At 40.8% G+C, this 19007-nt stretch overlaps 3 protein-coding genes across 4 annotated transcripts in view; 2 read left to right on the top strand and 1 right to left on the bottom strand.

Moving 5' to 3' along the window:
* The window catches only part of otud7a (OTU deubiquitinase 7A), a 37000-nt gene extending 36162 nt beyond the window's left edge, over positions 1 to 838 (bottom strand). For both annotated transcript variants that reach the window (XM_051381928.1, XM_051381927.1), the window contains exon 1: positions 692 to 838. The gene's annotated coding sequence lies outside the window, so the exon portion shown is untranslated. The remainder of the gene's footprint in view (positions 1 to 691) is intronic.
* Positions 839 to 2604: 1766 nt separating this feature from the next.
* LOC127352999 (proprotein convertase subtilisin/kexin type 5) lies at positions 2605 to 15935 on the top strand. The gene is made up of 16 exons (XM_051381926.1): positions 2605 to 2969; positions 4653 to 4856; positions 4941 to 5009; positions 5189 to 5231; positions 7894 to 8039; positions 8911 to 9105; positions 10368 to 10454; positions 10565 to 10763; positions 10869 to 11092; positions 11238 to 11480; positions 11967 to 12212; positions 13392 to 13587; positions 13953 to 14158; positions 14303 to 14403; positions 15017 to 15188; positions 15274 to 15935. The coding sequence occupies exons 1-16, from the start codon at positions 2792 to 2794 to the stop codon at positions 15654 to 15656; spliced, it is 2892 nt and encodes a 963-aa protein (XP_051237886.1). The 5' UTR covers positions 2605 to 2791; the 3' UTR covers positions 15657 to 15935.
* A 502-nt stretch (positions 15936 to 16437) lies between these two features.
* On the top strand, positions 16438 to 19006 carry gcnt3 (glucosaminyl (N-acetyl) transferase 3, mucin type). The gene has a single exon (XM_051381709.1). It carries the CDS (start codon positions 16516 to 16518, stop codon positions 17806 to 17808), a length of 1293 nt encoding a protein of 430 aa, XP_051237669.1. The 5' UTR covers positions 16438 to 16515; the 3' UTR covers positions 17809 to 19006.
* Position 19007: the final 1 nt, after the last annotated feature.

The raw sequence follows: 19007 nt of genomic DNA, 5'->3' as shown, positions 1-19007 counted from the left end.
TGAACCAGGCCAACAATAAAAGAAATGTATATGGGCACCAGAATTAAAGCAGGCAGTGGTATTTGCAGTAATTGTAAAGCGTCCTGTATTCTAAGATGAACAAACAGTACAACTGCTGTGATTTACAATATGAATTATAGCTGTTATGCATTTCACCACCATCTACATGTTATGCCATCTGGCCCAAAATACACTGTAGTGATTAATATTCCATGTAAAAGAAACATGGTCTTTATAGCCCCAATAAGCTAATGGGCTATTTGTTTGTGCCATCACATGAAAATATGCTCAGCTGTCTCAGATATATCACATTGCTACTGTATGTATGTTCACACATTACAAAGGTCTGTGACTAAGCATACAGATTCAACATCCACATCCATGTTTACAGCATTTAACTCTGAGACTCCGGCTAACGTCTCATCCCAAGCAGTCGATGAGATTTGTGGCCTCGATGTATTTGCCTTCGACCTAAAATTAAAAAAAAGGTATTCTCACGGAAACCTGAAGTTGAATGCATCGAGGCACGTACTCGCATAAAAGGCAGGTGCACCTGTCTGCAGTGGTCGCCTATTGTGTTCACTATCAAATGAGCCATGAATCGGCCTGTCGCGCTCTGTGTGTCGGGAAAAAAAAAATAAATAATAAAAAAAACAACAACAAAAAAAAAAAAAACATGTCTGTCTCTTACCGTTCTGTTTTCAGTCATTACTCCCCATCCTCAGGTTTTCAGTCCAGACCTCTGACGAACCGTTAATTCCTATCAGGCTGTCTCACTCTCCCTCTCCCTCTCGCTCATCCCCATGTCATATTTCTCCGCTGCAGCAGAACAAGGCCACGCCCCCTCCGACGGCCGCTGCCGCGTGACGTCAGCCGGCGAGGGGCCGTGGCACACGCCCTCGGAGGGGGGCTACACAACCGGGGAGGAGCCGCCAGAGGCCGCTGTGCCTTCACTCAAACAGAGCATTTCGTGAGAGCACATACATGGCCGTCCAGTGGCTTAGGACTTTATAATAATAATTTAAAAAAACACAATATTAATACATTATAATTAAGAATTAATGCTCTTGTTGAATGTTTGTCTGAGGTTTAAACTGCTATTACTACTACTACTACTATTAAACATAGTTAAAGAAAATAAATATTCTTCCAACAAACAATATAGTCCACAAACAGTAGCCCTAAAAATAAAGCAAAGAAAAAGACAATATCAATACATTATAATTAAAAATAAATACTCTTTTTGAATGTATGTCTGAGTTTTAAACTACTATTATTTTCTACCCACAGGTCATCACTTTGACCAACAGTTAACTGCCCTGTACAATAACCCTAGGACTCTTAATGAATCCATTCATTACTTATCTTCCATTGCTGACAATTCTGCTTCTTTTTACAAACAAAATAAAACAAAACAAAACAAAATGATAATTTAATACATCTACCTATGCTGTGCATACTGTTTATACGGTCATATCCACCTACACCATGTAGGCTACATAAAGATACCTCCATGTAAAATATTTATTTCAGCATCCTTTGCACTCTGCACCATTGCACTATTGTCTACTGTCTACAAATGTTTGTTGATAGATATGAATAACTGTACATATATGTCTATGTCTTTTGTAACTTGCTTTGTTTAGAACAAGTAGTACTGGTAGTCTGTTTTTGTACATTGAGAGCAACGTACAAGCAGAGTCAAATTTCCTGTATGTGCACACATACGTACCTGGCCAATAAAAATGAATCTGAATCTGATTCTCATTAAACATAGTTAAAGCAATTAAATATTCTTCCAACAAACAATATAGTCCACAAGCAGTGTTTTAATCTTGGACCACTAATAGGCCTATGTAAGGGATAATGCCCAATGAGGTGTCCATTATCAGAAATTAATGGACGTGTAACGTGGAGTTTGGAACCGTCTGACACACAGTGTTTTGCAATCAAAATCTAAAGTTTTTAAAAGCCATAACTCTGTTTCCCTTGTAACACTTGGACAGTTCTGTCCACTGCTTGTGGACTATATACAGTTCTCATCCATTAATTCCTGATAATGGACACCTGTCAGGCATTAATGGACACCCAGCAGCCAATCAGAATCGAGTATTCACCCAGACCATGGTATAAATAACATTATCCTAGTTACAGACAGTACCAGACAGTAATTGCTGCCAGCCATTACAAGTAGGTTATGTCTTTAGTTGGTATTGTGGTTTGTCACAACACTGGTACCAAAAGTCCGGAAACAGACACTCCACTTCCATTAACATATTTTAAATGACTTTAGTCCTGATTATCTTTCATTTTAAGTAACAACCAGATCACTATGACCCTCCACCCCCATGTGTCCCAAGACATTTTTATGCCCCTAATCTGTGTAATGGCAACCTCTATTTTATTAATCTGGTTTTTAATTTGGAGTAATGTTATAGCCTTAGTTTTAATGATGGGTTTTTACATTAGCCCTTTTATATCCCTGTTTTTACCTATTTTTTTGTTTCAGTGTATTCATTTTTAGTCTTGCTAAATCTATCTATCTATCTATCTATCTATCTATCTACCGCGACACAGAACACTGGGCTGTTCTCTCTCTTTCTTCTTAGGTTCATGTACCAAATGCTGACCGCAGTCCACGCTCATTGTCAGCGTGTTTCACTTGAACGAACTGGTCCGGCAAGTTATTTCTGGGCTGGTGTTCACAGAGCCCCACATATATCGATCCGCCAGCGTACCTGCCGCACGGACACTGCGTCTTTGGAGACAGTCCTGACCTGACTGCACGGCCATGAGCTCCTTCGCCGCGTTTCTGATCTTTCTCTACGGTGTAGGATTTGTTGGATGTAAGCCCTCGTCGCCCTGTCCGAGAGGACAGTTTATGCTGAAGAACCAGTGTGTCCTCTGTCACCCCACCTGCTCCGAGTGCGACGGGCATGAGCTGTTTAAATGCACTACCTGTGGAGTTGGTAAGTAAAAATGTCCTGTGCACGTAGACTTAAACACGGTATCTAATCGTGGGTGGCTTTTCCAGTCTTAAATCTCACAATATGTTTTATGGCGGCTTATAAAAGTAATGTTTTGTATTGCATAGTTTGTGGAAGGAAAATAATATAAATTATCAAGAGCTAAATAGAGGCTTAATCAAAGTTAGGCAATATCTTTGCCATCATGTGACAAATTTCATACGCATTTCTCGTCATTTCTGTATGAAATGTGCAACACATGAACACCAAATAGCTCACAATTGAAATAATTGCCCTGCTTTGATTTGTTTGGGTCCATTGGTGCTTGATTAAAACAAAGCCATGTCACGGACTCATTAATCCAGCTGAAAGGGAGGTGGAGGGTTGTTGTTTTCTCTTTCAAAGCAGCCCTATTTAATGGTAAAGCAAAGTTGTTTGAGGGCTTTTTAAATTAGAGGAGGAGCATTCAGTTCTGGTTTACCATTTACTCTTGTTAAACAGTCACAGATTGGCTGTGAAATATGTTGATTTTTCTGTCACAGGGGCACCTTTGAAATTGGTAAGAAATGAAGGTGTGATCATTTTCCTCCTGGGTTTTCACAGTGTAATCTGATCACGTCAGAATGGGGCCTTTGTTAATCAGAGGGAAAGGAAAAAAAATATCTCCTAGGGCTAGAAGTATCACTGTTGCAGTTCACTGGGCTTAACCTGCAAAAGCTGCAAGTCTGTCTGTCTCTCTTGCTGTATTTTAATGTACATTTCTGCAGATGATTTCTGTTGCGTATACTTTAGTACTATACAGTATTGGCATCTGATCCCTGTGTAGCTGTGTGATGTCTCTTGCGAAAGAACATCAAAAGCAAAATGTCTCTACCTCATTCCTCATGCTCTGTGGTTTGTTGTCATATAGGAGCCACATTTCTCTGCGAGTGCTGAGGTTGAGGGGAGAGTAAGGGTTAGAAAGGCAGCAGCAGCTTGTTGCACGTCTCCTCCCTGTCTCGCACATCCTCTGTGCAGTGTTGAGCAGATGAGACAATGCTGTAACTCAGCTGCTTCCAGAGATGCCTCAGGTGCCACAGCTAGGCTAGTGGCAGGTGGCAGAGTATTAATCATTAGGGCAGACGCAAGACTCTGTCTCTGCCCACAGCTCTGATCTCTCATCTGCTTCTGATTGCCCTTGTTTACATAAGTTGGAGCATCATCAGTCAGAAAATGGTCTTACACTGTGATCTGTTATTTGCAGGCCTACAGTCAACATGCTGGGCTGCAGCCATGGGTCTATCATGGCTTTAACATCAATTTGTTCTGCCACTTATTTTCTGTTTTTGTCAGTAATGCATGTGTAATGAAATGTATGAATCCTCCCTTTCCTAATAATTACCACTGATTCACTTGTTAAGCCACATGATCTTTCTCCAGAGCAGTGTGCATCAATGCTGTAATTTGCTGAAGGCACTGAATTTCACACAGTTGGCAGCATGTCCTTTAATTTTTCCTTCATCCCATGTAATCGCCAGGCCCATTTGGCTCTACCTCTGTATATATTAGGAGAAGCTCATTGATTTTCACTCTCAGAAGAGTCCAGACTTTTGGAAAAGGTGTTTCCTGGCAGGAGTTCCATATGGCTAATAGCATCTTCATCAGAGGAAAAAATATAGTATGATAACAGGTCCTCCTCCTCCTCAGATGAAGATGGACAGGAACGTTTCCTCCACCAAGGTCGCTGTCGGACACACTGCCCCCGGGGACTCTATCCTGACAGGGGTCACTATTCCTGCCTGCCCTGCATAGCCAATTGCGAACTCTGCACAGATGGCAACATATGTGCCAAATGTCGGGAACACTACAAACTCCAGAATGGGGTCTGCCAAACGACGTCCTGTGAAATAGGTACATGTAAAGCAGAGTTTTTGAGTTGACTGTAGCTTAAGAGAAAGACATTCAAGCTTGTTATGCTGGGTCTCTTTGTTTCAGGGCAGGTGCAGGACCCTGATACAGGAGAGTGCATTAACTGTGAGATGGGTTGCAAAACATGTTCCACAGGTAAGTCACACATGCTTGCTGTATCAGCCCCATACTATTCCTTTACCTTATGTAAGCTGGATCTGCGATGTACATTAAAGCACTGGTGATAACAGCGCACTGTATAAATTTAGCCATTACTGCATGAGTTTGCTCCTCCGCATGAATTCTAATTAATCACCTTTTCTCATTTGACACAGAGGACCCTGAAATCTGCAACAGCTGTGTTGAAGGTTATTTTCTGTGAGTTTTTTTCTTTGTTTTTTATTATCTTTGATAAGTGGACTTTTCTGGCTTCCCATAGCCTCTGCTATAAAATCAAGTGCGTTCTCAAGTATTATTTTAAAGACCTAACACTTAATACTGAGGTTACTACTAATTTTTGATCTGTGTGTTTTCTAGTAATTGACAAATAGTTTTTTTTATTGAATGTCCAAAAATAGTAAAACAAATGCCCACTGCAATTTCCCAGACTTTAAGTTGACATATTTAAATTGCTTGACCAACACGCAAAATCCAAAGATATTCCGTTTCCAGTCATGGAAGACTAAGAAAACCAGTGAATATTCAAGTTTTGGCATTCTTGCCTAAATAAATTGATTTAAACAATTATTCAATCAATCAACAGTTAATACAGTAAATACAGTCTTTATTGTCTTTTTCAAAACATGCTACCAAGAAATAACTAACCTCAAAATGACCTTGTAATTGTTTTTATGTGCATTGCTGTTGCCTTGCGAGACAAAGATGTGGGTTAATGTACATATCCATATATTTGGGTTAGAAAATGTGGTTAATAATTCTTCACTTCAGAGAAACTTAATTTCACTCGTATTTCTGTTTACACCAGCAAATCTCCTGGACCAGTGTCTAATACAGGTTACAAAGCTAGAACAGACCTCCAATTGTGTACTTTTCCCCCGAGATTAGGCCTCCAGGTACTGTGTGAGTCAGGTTACCTTCCATTCCGAGTCCTAGACTGTTACCTGAACCTCGGCTTGAGCACACAAGAGTGGTTTGCTTCACAGAGATACTTAACAGAGTGTGTTTTTATGTTATGTGTGAGAGGGAGAGGAGAAGAGAGAGAAAAAAAGAGCAAGTATAAGTGGAAAGCATAGCCAGTAGCAGGTGTGATTATATAGGGCGCACCATCTTGACTTAACTGACTGCTCGTGTGAATCACAGTAGGAGAGGGTTGAAGGAAAATCCACCGCTTCAGTGCACTCACCTGCTTTTACTGCTGTTACATAGGTGCAGTGAGATACTGAGTCTTCTTCTGTAAACCTACTTCTGTAACTTTTACTTCAATAGTAATGGTTTTAGAGATTTAGAATGACAGGTCGCCTCAGTAATTCCTGTGGCTGCAGTACTTATTACATCTACTATGAGGCAAACACCAATAAAAGAACCCCAATAGAGCATTGGGCGATCTCGAACAGCAGGAAGAAGCCTCACTGTGATAGATTGTGACAGTTTCCAGCACTTAAAGAAATTCCGCTACTGAGGTTTTGCTAGTGGTAATGAAAAATGTTAAAGTTAGACACTTTTGGCTTAACTGTGAATATGTTGGGCTTGCATAAAACACTGAGCATTAAAAAGAGTTGCAGCATGATGGATGCTTGGTATTTATTGACATTTAACTTCTTCTCTAAGGAACTAAGTGCAGCTAAACCAAACAATTGCTGTGATTCACACTTAATATAGTTCATATTATTTATTTACTCAAGCTTTCTTAACTTTAGGGACCACATAGAGCTTATTTTTACCCTTTCTTAACTAATTCAAGGAGTAACAGCCCTAAACAAAAGTTGCTTTGGAAATGCTGATGCGCTCTTCTGGAATGGATAGTCTAATATTGGCACAGAGGAATTCTTAAACATCCCGCAGATTCTTAAGTAGTGTACTGTTTCCAGGCCAGAGACAGGGCCTGGTCTGCACCAGCTGCTATTGTGAGTGAGTTGATGGATGCAGTGTGGCGCCTCCAGCTGTTCCTTCTCAAACAACCACCGCATCTTAGCACCAAATCCACGGCAACGCAGCAGGAAGTGCAGCCCGTGCTGTCAGTGGTCAGATTCTCTCATGTAGGGAGGTGGCAGAAGAGGCAACAGAGGATGTTGTACTATATAAGCTAGGGGCTTATTGCTGTTTAATTAGTTTCATTTAGAGTGGAAGTCTGTAAAATAGGAGTCATTCTTGCATTAATGTTTTATATGTGACATCTTTGCAACTCAATATCTCAACTCCTTTAGGCTGGATTTTTTTTAGGACAGCCGTCTCATGTTTAATAGCTCAGTTAATCCCCGAAGGACTGATAGGACAGGTTAATGACAGAAATCTCCCCATGCCCATGGGCTACAAATAAAACACCAATTAACTTTCTGCCTTAAGAAAAGAATAGAGCCACGAAAGGCTTGAAGGAAAAACAGCCTACATTATGTTTTCATCTCTGTTTGCCATCCTTACTGATGTTTGATTGAGCGCACCTTTTGGCCGAGGACTGTATTGAAGTCAACAATACAGCTGCAGGTGTGCTGTGGACTGACTCAGTGCATGTTGAGATTGCCTCTTGCATGTGGTGTCTCTTGTCTTTCCTCTGGTTTCAGTTCGTCAAGCTTCAGACTCATCCATGTGGGCAAAGGCTGCCTGCAGCAATATCCTTTTTTTTTCATCCACTGTAAAGCTTTGAAAGTGTCATTCAATCACAATAGTTTTTGTCATGTCTTTGATAATTCAATAGCTTTGTTCTGCATGTTTGCATTAGAAAAAAGAGCCTCTTTATGTGTAATAGCTGTGACAACCAGTTTTTGTCAACCATTTTTTGATTCATTTCACACACATGGACCAAGCATAGCTTTAGAAAATTAGATTATTAATGAAAGGTTTCAATTAACCATTTCCTTTACAGTTTCAGACACCAGTGTCGCAGGCATTGCCCCCAGAGCACCTTTGAGGACAGGAGCAGGGGTGTGTGTCTGTCGTGTCCAGCACCATGCACAGACTGCAGGGGTAACACACGCTGCCTTGCCTGCCAGCCTGGCTACTTCCTCAATGGTACCAGCAGCAAAAAATTACAATTTCTGTTTAAATTATGTAGCATACTAAAGGAGACAAATGAGTACTAGTACGACTACTAGTAGAGTTTGTGTTTAATATACTCTTAAATCACTGTGTGTTAGAGTAATCAATCATTCTTGTTTAAGATGATGGTGGCACTCTTGAGTCTTCATTTGGATTGCAAATCATACCCATGTCAGCAAATCTGTAACATGAGATATGCAAATGTAGTTTTATGCAAAGAAGGAGTGGATTGTGTTGTTAAGTTGTGTTCTCTATGGGCATCTCAGTAGAATGGCTGAGATGTTAAATAAAGCCTGTAGCTATTAGAAACATTATCAATATTATTTTAAGACTGGCAATGCGATTGTACATTGTGTCAGACAGGATCCACCACAGACGATCAGCTTATTCTCTCCTTCAGCTACAAGGTCCTGTTACAAAGGATCTAGGTCATTGTTTTGTGGCTGGGAATTTGGATGGAATTTGGACAGGGAAGATATCCTGGAAGAGCAGACAGAGGATTTAAATAGTTGTGGACAAAATGAAGAGATGTGCAGATCTTTTCTGAGACCACATCAGTCAACATGTTTTGCAAATTAAAATGACTTTTTGGTGTTGCTCTCTTAAAATGATCTATGTTTCGGTGACAGATTGCGATCAGAGCGCAGCCTGCACAAGATAGCCTGGCTTCCAGTGAGACTTCCCTGAATTAATACAGGTTAAAAAAAGATAGCGAGGTCGTAAATAGATATAATGTACTGTATTGTCTCTGCTTGGTTTATCAAGACCACTATTTGCTGATATATATAATAAAATGTTGTACTGGAAAATGTCAAGTCCTCTCTGTTCTGCTGTGCCCTGTCAGGAGGTGAGTGTATTAAACAGTGCCCACAGCAAACCTTCAGTGACTCCAGTGGGTGGCGCTGCCAGTCTTGCCACAGCTCATGCCAGACATGCCACGGACCTCGTTCAACAGAATGTGACCTGTGTCTTGGGGGGAACCCTCCTCTTCATGGACAGTGCCCTCTGGTCAACTGTCCATTGGGACAGTACTATGACGGTAAGAAGAACAGCCACGATGAGGCCTCATTTTTGGCTGTTAATCTTGGTAATTTTTCTTTTTGTTTTAGAGATGAGCAACTTCACGGGCTGGTGAGTCATATGTGATAAAATGTTTTACACGAAAACAAAGCACTGAATGGCAAATGAGTATCGGGACAGTGGAGTCAGAGATTATACTGAATAACACAATACTTGACTGGTTGATTCCCTGATCAAAATAATTGCTTTTCCTGTGTGAGGTCATCAGAGGTCAGCACAGTGTGCCTGGAAATTGGAGGGAATTAGTGTCTTGCTCAAGGACACTTTAGCATGGTAGATGCTTGCCATTGAGACAGGGGCTTGAACCCTACTGAAGGGCCTCTAGGTTGAAGGACAGTCTCCCACTCACTGTGTCACCCTGCTGCATATGTACTGCATCACCTTTCATTCAAGAGCCATTTCAGTGGAGCAATTGCGAAAAGCTCCTCTGACTCAAGCACAGGGCTCTTCGCCAGCTTCCTCTTTGGTGTCTGTGGCAACAGCATTGGAATACAGTTCTCCATTAACAATACAGGGTAATCTGGTTGATCATTTGTATTTCCGGCTCATTTGTTTGATTATTTACATCCTTGACTGGATCTGTCTGCCATTCATTGTCAGGAGTCATTTCGCCGAGTATTTTTCGAAATTACGTACTGCTGACCATTGTTGACTTTCTAACCGCAAAGCACTGCGCTGCATTGCACAATGCCGTACCGTTTCTATGTCAGTAACAGGTCACATTGGCCATACACAGATTTGAACATAAATGGTTTATGTGCATTAATGATATCTCAGATTTCCATGCTTCATGTCAGCAGTAAGTCCAAATGTATTCTGTCATAATTTTTTGTGTAAACCACCATCACAAAATGCACATATTTCACACATCTTTTTCACATCAAGCTGTAACAGTGGTTCAAGAGATGTACCTGTAATAGCAGGTAATATGTTGCAGGTTTCACACACTCTGAAAATACAATGTGGGCTGTACTGCACTCTGTCATTGTTGAGCATTCAGTGCCACCAAGCACCTTATTATTCATCACTTCCTATCATTTGTGACTCACAAATACTATGCTTACAGTTTATTATGCTTCCCTCTAGAGGTGAAAGTGGGTAAAACAGATTTTAAAACAAGATTCTCAACTCAGCATCAGTTATAACAGGATTTGATATCTCCCTTTGTTCTGTCCAATGTGATGTTTGTATGAGGTGAGGTAACTCTGTATTTAATTTCAGGTAAATACGGGGAATGTCATGCATGTGATGCATCCTGTATGACCTGCTTTGGCCCACAAGCACTTGATTGTTCTTCGTGCTTCAAAGGTACAAATATTTACTTTCTGCAGTCATAGCAAGATTTACATTGAAACAAAAACCCAACTCTTTTGTGCATTGTGTGTGTGTGTTTGTGTGTGTGCAATTTTGCATAACAGGATATTTCTTGGACCAAGACAGTTCTTGTGTAGTGCAGTGCCCATCCGGCTCCTATGCAAACTCTGCCACTCAGTTGTGTGAGGACTGCTCGCCAAACTGTGAGGCCTGCGTAGACACCAGTGATAACTGCATCAGCTGTTCCAAAAGCAACTATAAGCTTTTTCTCCACAAGGGGCGGTGCTGGTCGAATTGCCCAGAGTAAGCAATTGGATAAGCTAAGTTAGTAGAATGATGGAAAACCTTTGCAATTATTGTATTGTATTTCGATATTCATGCATTAACAAATCTCCTGACCAATTTCAGAGGTTTCTTAGAGACAGCAGAGGGGTCATGTGAAGCCTGTGATGGCTCCTGTCTGACATGTGACGGGATCAAGTCACAGTGTCTGTCCTGTGCTGATGGCCACTACTTAGAGAGTGGAAGATGTAGACTCAACTGTTCACTGCGGACATACCCTGCAGACGATGGCACCTGCAGACGCTGCCCCCTCCACTGTGACGTTTGCTCAGATGACAGGACCTGTTTCAGTGAGTTATTAGATCTGTGGGCACCTAAGCTTAAAAATGAAAAATATTCCAAGTAGATGACATTTTGAAATGAATTATAAGACACTGTATCACAAATTGAAATCTCTTGTCACAACGGCACCACCCCTCCTCCATATCATTTCAGAATGCAGTTTCCTCTACCTGATGCTGAATGGTGTGTGTAAGGCTAGTTGTCCCATTGGGTATTATGAGGACATGGAGGAGGGCCGCTGTGGTCAGTGCCACCCGACCTGCGGCAGCTGTTCAGGGCCCCTGGTGGATGACTGTGAGACCTGCTCAACATTTAGCCCCAAACTCTATAAGGGTGCATGCTCCAAAGACTGCCCCACCAGTACATACTATGAAACTGAAGCTATGGAATGTCAAGGTGAGCCTCTTAATACATACATACTGTACAGTAGACCTGTTTGTTTTATCTCTGAAGTGATAAATCTCAAAGGGGCCATACTGAGATTTGCAGCCGGTGAAATTGAAATCCAGCCTAACAGGAAAGGTTGTAAGGGTTAAATATAACTGGTTGATCAGAAAAATCAGTTCCTGAACTTACAGGTTATCAAAGTAAAGTAAGGAGAGGCCCAGATTTCTTCCATGACAAGCTCAGGATATTGGAAACGTTTGATAAAGACGACATGTTTGCTGCATGTTTGCTTATTATTCAGAAAGTACTAAATCCATGATGTCTACAACCGCAACAGCGTCACAGCCGTGTATTATCTGTAAGGGTTAGTGATAATGAAATACAATATGTATTTTAAAAACACATTTATCTGTGAAACATGGTGGTGATCACACCCTCTTTTATAAATGTAGTGATATAACAATGACGCAGTTTCATTTGTTTGATCGCGTGCAGAGTGCCACCAGACTTGTATGAGCTGCTTCGGCTCAGACGCAAACCAGTGCACCCAGTGCGAGAAGGGACTTGTGCTGGATCCAAACACATTGTTGTGTGGCGTGACGGGTGACACAGACTGCCCACCAAGGACCTACCTACATGACGACCAGTTCACCTGCATGGGTTGCCACCAGCACTGTTACTCTTGTGAGGGTCCAGGCAACGATGCGTGCCAGACCTGTGCCGTCCCCAAATACCTTCACAGTGAGCACTTTCCACCAATGTTCAACAGCATACACTGATGTGGTTCAGGGTGTAAAATAAGCTCAAATCAGCAGAGAAGCTGATTTCTTTAAAAGTACAGGCATATAACAAAGCAAAACAACATATCTCTAAACTATCGGTTTTCCAGGGACCTGATAACAGCTTTTTTTAGCCTCGATGACTAATGACTAAGGAATTTGAGCCAGAGTCATGGATTTTGTTAACTAGTCTTTGCAGTTGATGCCCTCAGTACACTATGAAAACTGCATATTGCTCTGCTGAGAATATTTCATTGTCTCACTTAAACAGCTGCATGTGATTGATCAACAGTTAACAACAGCTGGATAGAGTGATGGTAGCATACATACATGTACGGTTACATTTACACACGCTTGGAAAATTGCATTTGGAAAAAATATTTCAATTCTTTGGAGCCTTCAATTGTTTTTTTTTTATATAAATAACTATTTATAATGAAGCACTGAAAAGAGTTGAAGTGCCAGTCAAAGCTAAAGAACTAAAAGAAGTTGAAGATTTACTACATGTGTGATATTGATGGAACATTATCAATAATGAAAGACGTGGATGTAACACAACAGACAGTTAAGCTACCTGGTCTCATTGTCTGACTAACAGATAAAAAGCAGGGAAGAAGAAAGGACAATGTGTGGGAGTATTATTATTCGCTACGCAGTATATTTTTTATGGCAGTAATAACGTTTTTTTTTTTATTATTACTGCGTTTGGACTTGGAAGAATCGAGAATAGAAGTTTTAGAGTTTTCTTCCTGTATGAAAATAATGAAATGAAAGTACAATTTTACTGACCAACATCACTAGTTAAATGTTTCTTGTCGAAAGACGTCGGAATGTGTGTTGTGGGGTAAATGTGCTGTTGTTAATATGAGTATAATATTAAACGTTTGCCTTCTTTGAAGCTAAACCGCTAGATTAATCCAGTATGTGTGCACTGTACACTGTCCAGCTGCTGTACTGTGCCCTTGTTGAGTTCTGCCTTGTTCATCCCGTCAACACATTAATAACTAACATTATGTTAGTTATTAAATCAATGCAGAATCATATAAGATGACAGCCACAACTCTTCATTAAATGAAAAAGAATAATAGTGCCAGAGTGGGTACTCATAAATCGATAAATCTTGTTTTGTTTGTTTTTCTAGACAGCACATGTGTGAGCGAGTGTCCGGCTGGTACGTACAACACAAGGCAGGAGGCTGACGGAACACAGCTGGGGTTTTGTTTGCCTTGTGACCACGCCTGCTCCACCTGCACAGGAGCATCAGCTAGAGATTGCCTCACTTGTTCTCCAGGACACCTGCGTCTCCTTCAACTCTGTGTCACACATTGTCCAACAGGGTACAAAGTCTAATATTTGCTTTGTATTTCAACATTGCTTCTATTAGATAACTGTTGACTTTCATCCCCACCCTTTAACACAAGGATCCGTAAAAACACAGAGCAGGACTTACTCTGAAAACTATTATTTACAATTCATAAAATTAATGACAAAATGTTGTCATTAATTGTGACAAATTTTTCATACAAACATATTGCTAATTTTTATTTCTGCAAAAATGGTGGTGGTTTCAGTCCACCATTAAAGGGTAACTCAACTATTTTAACACTTCAGTTCAGATCCAAGAGATTTCCTTGTATTATGTCTGCAAGAATAAAAATGTTTTTCTGACTGTTAATATTGATAATTTCATGCATTTCTTCAGGTATTACAGGGAGGGTTCCCACTGTGAGAAATGTGACCAGTCCTGCGAGCTGTGTACAGGACCAGGGCCTGAGTCCTGCAGAGCCTGTTCACCTCCTCTTCTGGAGCTACAAGGCACCAAGCTGTGTGTTGAGCGCTGCCCACACCGCTTCTATAATCTAAATGACATCTGCAAACAGTGCCACACCAGCTGTCAGACCTGCACAGGTACACATGAAGGAGCTCTGTGATGATTTCTCAATTATTTTGGTTTGTTTTGACCGTTAAACATCAAGCCATTGCCCGTAATAGTGTACTATGTCAATAACAGACGGTTTAAGTCACATCATATGAGCATGTTTGTGTTTGCAGATGCCTCGCCTCAGGGCTGTGTTACATGCGACTGGGGCAGCACTCTAAAGGACAAAGTCTGCTATCCGCGTTGTGAGGAGGGACGCTACTTTTCAGTAGAGGTGTGCTCTTATGAGTCATTTACAATTGTGTGATAGCCAGGTCTGCTTTTGTGGCAAGGCCACTTCTAATCATGATAAAGAGCATGTTAAGTGCTTAATTAAATAAGAACTATCTTAGGATATCTTTTCCAAACATTACCTTTGATTGTTGAAATACTCTAGAAAGGAAATCAAGTTTTTTTACATTTTGTAGCGTATTTCTACGATAAGCAACACAAAGTGCAGACCACAAGTTATTATCGTAATATATATATATATATATATTTATGTTTTTTTAGACTTGGATGTCTACATGACTGTAAGGCCAAGGTGATTGTATTGTTATACCTATTCTGAATTTCTTAGATCTTAAAGCCCCTGACAAATACCCACATATTATAATTGACAAAAACCCTAAAACTAACACTGAAACTAATAAAAACAACAAAAACTCTTTAAACGATACCAACTATATGAAGGGAGCAAGCCCACTCTTAACTAATTGAAAGCAATAAAAAAAACTCAGTCTCTGTTTTTCACTCTGTTATTAAACAGTCCATTGCTGACTGGCCTAATTTCTACATCTGACATGTTTTTTCCAGTACAATAATTTGTGAAATTGTCCCATTTGTAGGAAACCTGTGATCCATGTGACAGCTCATGTAGGCATTGCACCGGCCCCAGGCCCGACCAGTGTCTGACCTGTCACCGGGACTCTGCTCTCCATGCTGTGGAGAACCGATGTGCCCGCTGCTGTCAGACTGGAGGGAATGATACTGATTGCTGTGTTTGTGACAGCCGCTCAGGTAGACACCCAGACTATCATAAGAAACAGGATTGTTTTGGATACACCCATTTACTAAAAGGCTTTTTTCATTTTTCATGTTCTAGCTCTGTGTGTGGAAGCCCCCCAACCCAAGTCAGGACACAATCAGGCAACAGACCTGAGTATGTCATCTAGAGCTCTGAAGCACACCTCAGCCGCTTTGCCTATTGCCCTGCTGCTAGCACTGGGGTTGGCACTGGCTGTGTTTACCTTGGTCAAGGCCCATGCCAGGAAGAGGCTTTGCTGGAGCCAGAGCTATGAGCGACTGAGTGGCAGTGCCAGCATCAACATGCCCCACGGTGTTCCCGAGCCGGACAGTGGAGACGAGGTGGATGTGGTGTACACCAGCAGAGGTGGATCAGTATACCGGCGCTACAGTTTTATCCATGAGCAGGACACAGAGGCAGACCATGATGTGGATGAGAACACATGTCTCAATCAATCTTAGATATGTTCAAGAGCTTAGTGTAACGAAAGAATGAATGACAAGTGAATTCAAAATAGTTTAATGTTTAGAAGATAATGTAGTGGTATTTTTGCTTTGGTTATGTTGCTCTTTGAGTCCAGGTGTTTATTTTATTCTATAAAGTGCCTGTATCTGTATAATGCACAATTCTTAGATCAGGCATTTGTGAGTAAACAGTGAAAAAACACATATATATGTCTGTATATGACATTTTCGTTTTTTTTACTTGACATTAAAGAGATATTCATTAAAACAGTGAAATGATTGTGTATAATAATTGAAATCTGCATGATTTGTTGTAAATAGAAATTAAATAAAATCTTTTCAACAAAACAAAACTCCCCATGCACTGCCAACAACAGTCAGGTACTAGTCACAGGACCAAGTGATAAAACATCAAAATGAACCACCGCACACTGGAATGACTTCACTGTGCCAGTCTAATTTTCAATCAAGAATTAACTAAATGAGATGTTAGTGTCAGTGTAAGCTACAGAAGGCGGTTATGGAAATGTTGCATGTATTGTTCTATACAGTAATATTCTTCAAACAAATCCTTTGTCGTCACTTAAAGCTTTAGTCTCCTTTAGTAAATACATCAACAGTTTCCACCAGGACATACGGCTGGTTGGATCCTACTTTGGAAGTGTGGTAAGGTATTCTCAGATAATTTCCACACCTTAGTTTGACACTCCTACTTAAGGGGTTGGTTCAGGTGGTGTTTCTTAATAAATGAGACACTGCAGCCTCTCCCTATTTAGTAAAACTGTAACCTGCACTGAAGACCAGCCAAGGTCACTTCTGTTAACCAACCTCCGTTGAAGTCCGATCAAGCAAGGAAATGGTTGCTGCAATGTTGAATGGCAAGAAGTTGTTGAAGACCCTCTCTCTCATCCTCGTGGGTATGTTTGTTTCTTTTTTCTTTTGGGAAAATGACTCTGACCGGCAGTCAGTGTCTGATCTCAGAATACCACAGCAGTTCTCTATTGACCTGCCAGGCTGCTCGGCTATCATCAACGGAGACACAGGGGGCAGGCAAAGCGAATTAGAAGTGCTCCTGGCCTCCAGGAAAAGAAAGGATAGTTTATCTGAGGACTATTACCTCAATCAGACAAAAGACTGTCCGACTTACATTGAAAAGAGAGGTTTCATTACGATGCCTCTCAGTAAAGAAGAGAAGGATTTTCCCATTGCCTACTCCATGGTGATCCATGAGAAGATTGAGATGTTTGAGCGACTTCTGCGAGCTATTTACACTCCTCAGAACATCTACTGTGTGCATGTGGACAAGAAATCCTCACAAGAATTTAAGATGGCTGTGGAGGCAATGGTTTCCTGCTTGCCTAACGTGTTTGTAGCCACTAGATTAGAAAGAGTGATATATGCCTCATGGTCCCGGGTGCAGGCAGATTTGAACTGCATGAGAGATCTGCTGAGCTCACATGTCAAGTGGAGATACATGCTTAACACCTGCGGGACGGACTTCCCCATCAAAACCAATGGTGAGATAATTAAGGTACTGAAGGCCCTCAATGGGAGGAATAGCATGGAGTCTGAGACCACCAATGACTACAAAAAGGCCCGTTGGCAGTATCATTACAATGTCACTGACAGCGTCATCAGGACGAATGTGAGGAAAAGTCCCCCGCCCATTAACAGCCCCATGTTTTCAGGAAATGCTTACTTTGTGGTCACCAGAGCTTTTGTGAAACATGTGATGGAGAACAGAGAGGTTCAGAAACTTTTGGAGTGGGAGAAGGACACATACAGCCCTGATGAGCACTTGTGGGCCACGCTAATGAGGATGCCCTCCGTTCCCGGATCACTGCCTGCTAACATCAAGTACGATACGTCAGACATGCAGGCCTTCGCTCGTGTGGTGAAGTGGAGCTACGAAGCAGGAGATATGAGACACGGGGCCCCGTACTATCCTTGCACTGGTTCTTACAGAAGAGCAGTTTGTGTGTACGGAGCCGGTGACCTCAGTTGGCTCCTGAGACAAAAACATGTCTTTGCAAATAAGTTTGATCCTGAGATTGATGATATTGCTATTAGATGTATGGAGTCAGTTCTGCGTTTCAAAGCTTTAGGCCAAGATCCACTGTTATTAGATCCATATTCCATCGTTCTGTGAAGCTTGCATTAATCTGACATTATATGTAACGTATAAGGCAACAGGTAAACATGATGGAAAAAATATTAATTTACCTAAGTACTGCTTAGGGTCTTCAACTTGAAATATTCTGCTCCTTTTAAGTTATTTACTAAAATACAATCCATCTTGTAATTGAACATATTGTGTACTGTGTTAGTGTTATTGTCAATACTGTTATTCAATTCCTCATCATCTGTGAATCTTATTATTATTATTATTACTGAAAGCACTTAACATATCTGGGTAGTACAAACCATGAATATCAGCTATATTATTATTTGGTTCTTACTTACCTTGAAACCCTGTAAGACAAATGCAATAATGTGAACTTACTTACTGTACATGTCTGTTGTGATGTTTCAAACTCTTTGCCAAGTTTGGCCTTTTATTGACAGTGACAGCTGTAGATAGACAGGAAAGTGGGGTAGAGAGAGGGGATGACACGCAGCAAGACACCACAGGTCAGATTTGAACCCCAGGCTGCTGCAGGACTCGGTCCATGGTTGCCAGCTCTACCAAGTGAGCTAACTGGGCACCCAATGCTTTGCCATTTTTGCAATCCTCTGACCAACATATTACAATCTAGTCATGTGACAAGTGCAACATTTGGGCTTAAAATTTGCTATGTTTGTTGACACCCTCAGAAAGACATTGCTTTAAATCCATGGGACTGTGTTAGTGCATTTGTCTTGTAAATTTGTCCAGCAACTTAGACACTCATGCACCCAATATATAATATTTATAATAGTATATATATATATATATTTATATATACTGTTACTGTTATATTGTGTCTTCTTCAACACTGTAGTTATTACCTTTGTAATGTTCTGTTATTTACTAAGATATAATCCATCTTGTGATGGAATTAAATACTCTGGCTGGTTATTGTCAGTTTTGTTAAATTATTATTCAGCTTCTCATCATCTCTGTATTTTAAGATTGTCAAGCTGTTCATATGGACCTGCGGCGCCTGTGCGTGGCAGAACATTTTTTATTTCCACACCCATGTTAACATATTACACTGTCCCACTTACCCATTAATGTGATGCTTATTTGAATATTGTCAAACATGCTCCGTTTGGTTGCTATATACTTTGTGGTGCCAAATAATTATCTCTTATCTTGTTACCACTGCAAATTGGGCACTAAATGGAATAAAACAATACAAAACAAGG

This window comes from Dicentrarchus labrax, unplaced genomic scaffold (genome assembly GCF_905237075.1).
Source record: "Dicentrarchus labrax unplaced genomic scaffold, dlabrax2021, whole genome shotgun sequence".
Classification (NCBI taxonomy): domain Eukaryota; kingdom Metazoa; phylum Chordata; class Actinopteri; family Moronidae; genus Dicentrarchus; species Dicentrarchus labrax.
The sequence above is the reverse complement of the archived record's forward strand: the minus strand, read 5'-3'. Positions and strand labels throughout refer to the sequence as shown.